The sequence below is a fragment of the Camellia sinensis genome, chromosome 7 (assembly GCF_055761805.1).
Source record: "Camellia sinensis isolate YWXY chromosome 7, ASM5576180v1, whole genome shotgun sequence".
Taxonomy (NCBI): Eukaryota; Viridiplantae; Streptophyta; class Magnoliopsida; order Ericales; family Theaceae; genus Camellia; species Camellia sinensis.
Genome location: NC_138967.1, coordinates 106,846,471 through 106,850,681, shown reverse-complemented (window position 1 = coordinate 106,850,681; position 4,211 = coordinate 106,846,471). Strand labels below are relative to the sequence as shown.

At 42.7% G+C, this 4,211-nt stretch overlaps 1 protein-coding gene across 1 annotated transcript; it reads left to right on the top strand.

Moving 5' to 3' along the window:
• The first annotated feature begins 580 nt into the window (after nucleotides 1-580).
• Nucleotides 581-1,588, top strand: LOC114297823 (uncharacterized). Its single transcript, XM_028242300.1, has one exon. It carries the CDS (start codon nucleotides 581-583, stop codon nucleotides 1,586-1,588), a length of 1,008 nt encoding a protein of 335 aa, XP_028098101.1.
• The last annotated feature ends 2,623 nt before the right edge of the window (nucleotides 1,589-4,211 follow it).

The window sequence follows — 4,211 nt, the reverse complement described above, 5'->3', positions numbered from 1 at the left end:
TCTGTGGATAAAAGTCAGCAGTATTGTGATCAGGTGTGTACGCCTGGGTTTATGAGGAGCTTAAGTGAGTCTAGCCGGCTCAAGTCTGGGCTGAACTTGGAAGCGGTGTTGGGTTGCAATATGGGGTCTAATGGGTTGGGGGGGTTGCCAATCATATTGAGTGGGCCAACTGACGTGGGCGCATCAGCCCTGCTGAACCGTAAAGGGATAGGTAATATTAATAGGACCTGAAAAGGGAAAAGTAAGTTACAATCACAGAAAAAAGGCTTTGTTGACCTTCTAAGTATGTATGGCTCTAAGGGAGCCTCATCCAGCAAGCAAGTATCAAAGCAGTCTGCTTCTAGGGGCTCTGTGGTGGAAGCTGCATTTTCAGCCTCCATTGACAATAGGAGTGCTGCAAGTAGAAGGATCCTTATTGAGGCTCAAGCAACAGTACTGATGGGGGCTCTGTTGGGTCTGCAGTATAATGGGAAAGAAACTGAAGTTATGAATCAAATTATGGAGCTTGAGAGGAAAGATAAGGGACGAATTGGAGGTGTGAATGGGCCAGCTACATAGAATGCAACCATAAGGAGTTAAAATGTGTGTTGTTTGTTTCTTGATGAAGATTTTAGTATGGAATTCAAGTGTTGGTAGGAGGGTGAAGAAAGGTAAGATTAGGAAGTTGTTTAAGGAGAGAAATATAGATATTGTTTTGCTTCAAGAAACCAAGAAGGCAGATATCATAGATCAAGAAGTCAGAGCAATTTGGGGAAGGGACTCAATGGAATTTATGGCCGTGGGTGCAGAAGGTTATGCTGGTGGGCTTCTGTGTATTTGGGATCCTCTGGTTTTCCGGTTAGTAGATTGTTGTAGCAGTAGGAGATTTATTCTACTTTCTGGTGTGCTGTTTAATTCCTTTGATTGTGTAATTGTTAATTTGTATGCTCCTAATGAAGTGGGTGCAAGGAGGAAATTTTGGGAGAGTCTGTCTAAGTTAAAGAATGAATTTCCAAAACCTTGGTGTGTATGTGGGGACTTTAACCAGATCAGATTTATGAGTGAAAGGAAAGGCTGCAGTAGGAGGGATAGGGGGATGTCAGACTTGAATGAATTTATTGAAAAATGTGAGGTGAATGACTTACCTTTATTGGGTAAAAAGTTCACCTGGTGTAACTCAGCAGTTGGGGAGAGATGGAGTAGAATTGACACGGTTTTGGTGGATCCAAATTGGTTGGAGGTGTTCAAGCTTAAATTGTGGGGCCTGCCTAGGCTCATCTCTGATCATTGCCCTCTGTTAGTGATGGAGGATGATAGGGACTGGGGTCCCAAGCCATTTAGGTTTGTAAATGCATGGTGTTTGCACCCTTCTTGTGCTCCTCTTGTAGATAAATCTTGGAAGGAGACTGTGGTTCATGGTTGGGCTGGGTATATTTTACTCAAAAAACTGAAAGCATTGAAGCAGAACCTTAGAATATGGAATAAGGAGGTGTATGGTAATGTGTCATTTAAATTGAAAGCTGCAGAGGAGGAGGAGAACAATCTTCATCTTCAAGCTGAAACCAGGGACCTCAATCAAGCTGAGATAAGCAGAAGAAGGGTTCTTTGAGAGGAGGTCTGGAGGTTGAGTAGGATGGTTGAATGGATGTGTTTACAAAGCTCTAGGTTGAGTTGGTCATTGAAGGGGGATAGGAATACCAGATTCTTCCATGTGATAGCCAGGAGCCGGCAAAGTAAAAATGTGTTAGCATCTATTAAAGTAGGGGATTCAGTGGTAGAGGATCCTTATACTGTGAGGAGTGAAGTATTTGAGCACTTTAGGAAACATTTTTCAGAGGAGTGGGTGGTTAGGCCTAAGTTGGGTGGCTGTTTCAAATCAGTCCATAGCAGTCCTCAGGTGGAAATGCTTGAAGCAGAGTTTTTAGAGGAAGAGATTAAGGTAGCTGTGAAGAATTGTGATGGTAATAAGGCTCCTGAGCCTGATGGCTTCAATATGCTTTGTTTTCAAAAATTCTGGAAGGTTATGAAAGGGGATGTGATTAATTTTATAAAGGAGTTCCATAGGAATGGTAGATTGGTGAAGGGATTGAATAACTCTTTTATCACCTTGGTCCCAAAAAAGGAGAACCCTGTGGGATTATCTGATTATAAGCCCATTAGCTTGGTTGGGTCAGTGTATAAAATTCTAGCCAAGGTTTTGTCTTCAAGGCTAAAAGTTGTGCTTCCTAGTGTTATTAGTGAAACCCAATCAGCTTTTATCGGGGGAAGAAATATCATTGATGGTGTTCTTATTGCTAATGAAGTGGTGGATGGTTGGAAGAAGTCTAAAAAAAAGGGTGTGTTAATTAAGCTTGACTTTGAAAAGGCATATGACTCAGTTAATTGGGGTTTTTTGCACTTAATGCTTCTGAACTTTGGATTTGGTGTAAGATGGTCAGAATGGATTATAGAGTGTGTGTCCTCAGCTCGTGTATCTATCATGGTTAATGGTTCTCCTACTAATGAGTTTTGTCCGCAGAGGGTTCTTAGACAAGGAGATCCTTTGTCCCCTCTCTTGTTTAACTTGGTGGCTGAGGGCTTGAATGTGCTATTAAATAGGGCTCTCCAGTTGGGTATTATTAAAGGGGTAAAAGTTGGGGCTAGGGATGTGGTGTTGTCTCATTTGCAATTTGCTGATGATTCCTTATTGCTGTGTGAAGCTGAAGAGGAGGAGGTTGGTAACCTTAAGAGGATATTAAGGAGCTTTGAGGTTATGTCTGGGCTGAGAATTAATTTCCATAAAAGTCAGGTTTGTGGAGTGGGGGTTGATGATGGGCTGTTGGGCAAATTTGCTGACATTTTAAATTGTAAGACCAAGAAGTTGCATGTCCAGTATTTAGGGCTGCCCTTAGGGGCAAACCCCAAGTGTAAAGCAACTTGGAAACCTGTGGTGGAGAAAGTGAGAAGCAGGTCAGCTAGTTGGAAAAGGAAAACTCTATCTCATGCGGGTAGACTTACTCTCATTAAATCTGCTCTTGCATCTTTGCCCGTGTATTATTTGTCCTTGTTCAAAATGCCGGATGGAATAGCTAGAATTTTGGAGAGATTGCAAGCCTCTTTTCTCTGGGGAGGAACAGAAGTTAGAAGGAAGGTGCATATGGTCAAATGGGAGGAGCTGACTAAAAGCTTGGAGCAAGGGGGTTTGGGGCTGAGAAGAGTGAGGGTGGTAAATTCTTGTTTACTAATAAAATGGTGGTGGAGATTTGGGTTTGAAAAGGAAGCCTTGTGGAGGAGAGTTTTCTACAGTAAGTATAAGGTGGATTTCAGGGATTGGATCCCTCCCACTTCTACCACCTGTAGAATGTCTAGTGTTTGAAGAGGTATAGTTACCATTGTAGAGTTTAGCAACACCCTCTTCGAGTACTACATGAATAACTTTCAGCTTAAGATTGGGGATGGGAATAATGTTAGATTCTGGGTGGATAAATGGTGGAATAGGAAAGGTCTTAGAGAGGATTTTCCGGGTCTGTATGGATTGGTGGTGAATAAAGAAGAGTCTTTTAGATCAATGCATGACCAAAAGGTTGCTGAAGGAAATTGGGTGTGTCAGTTCAGAAGGAGATTGTATGAGTGGAAGGCTAGTGAGGTTTCCAGACTCAGAATCTTCCTAGCTGCAGCACCTTGTCCTGTTCTAGATCAATCAGATTGTCCAGTGTGGAATGCAACATCATCTGGGGTATTCTCTGTCTGCTCTGCTTATACAGGTTTGCTGGCTGCAGCAGGTGTAGACGTCCCCGAACGTCCCGGGAGGGAAATTCCGTTTTGTTCATTTGAGGCTCACTACAGTTCAGGACTCAAAGTCACGGTCTTGTATCTAATCTCGCAGAGTACAATGCAAGACCGATGAATCGTCAAAGAGTCCAAATCCGGCAAATCGTTTTTGAAAACAGATTTTTTTTTAAAGAAGTGCCAAACATGGACTGCTTTGCCAGATACAGAGTCGCCACCTAAATATTTTATTTTGAGGAAAATTTAGGAAATCCTGACTCGTTGCCTAAGGCCACGTGTCCATCATCACCAAAGTTGCCTCGGCTCGAGAACTTGGGTACGATTGGGGAAGGTCACTTCATGAGCACCCCCGCTCGCCCGATCAAAGATCGGCCTCTACTAACCATGATATCTAGTTTTGAAAACATTATGCGTTCTTATTCCGGTTATTAGCCTAGATTTACTATGTGATGCGCACAGCATAC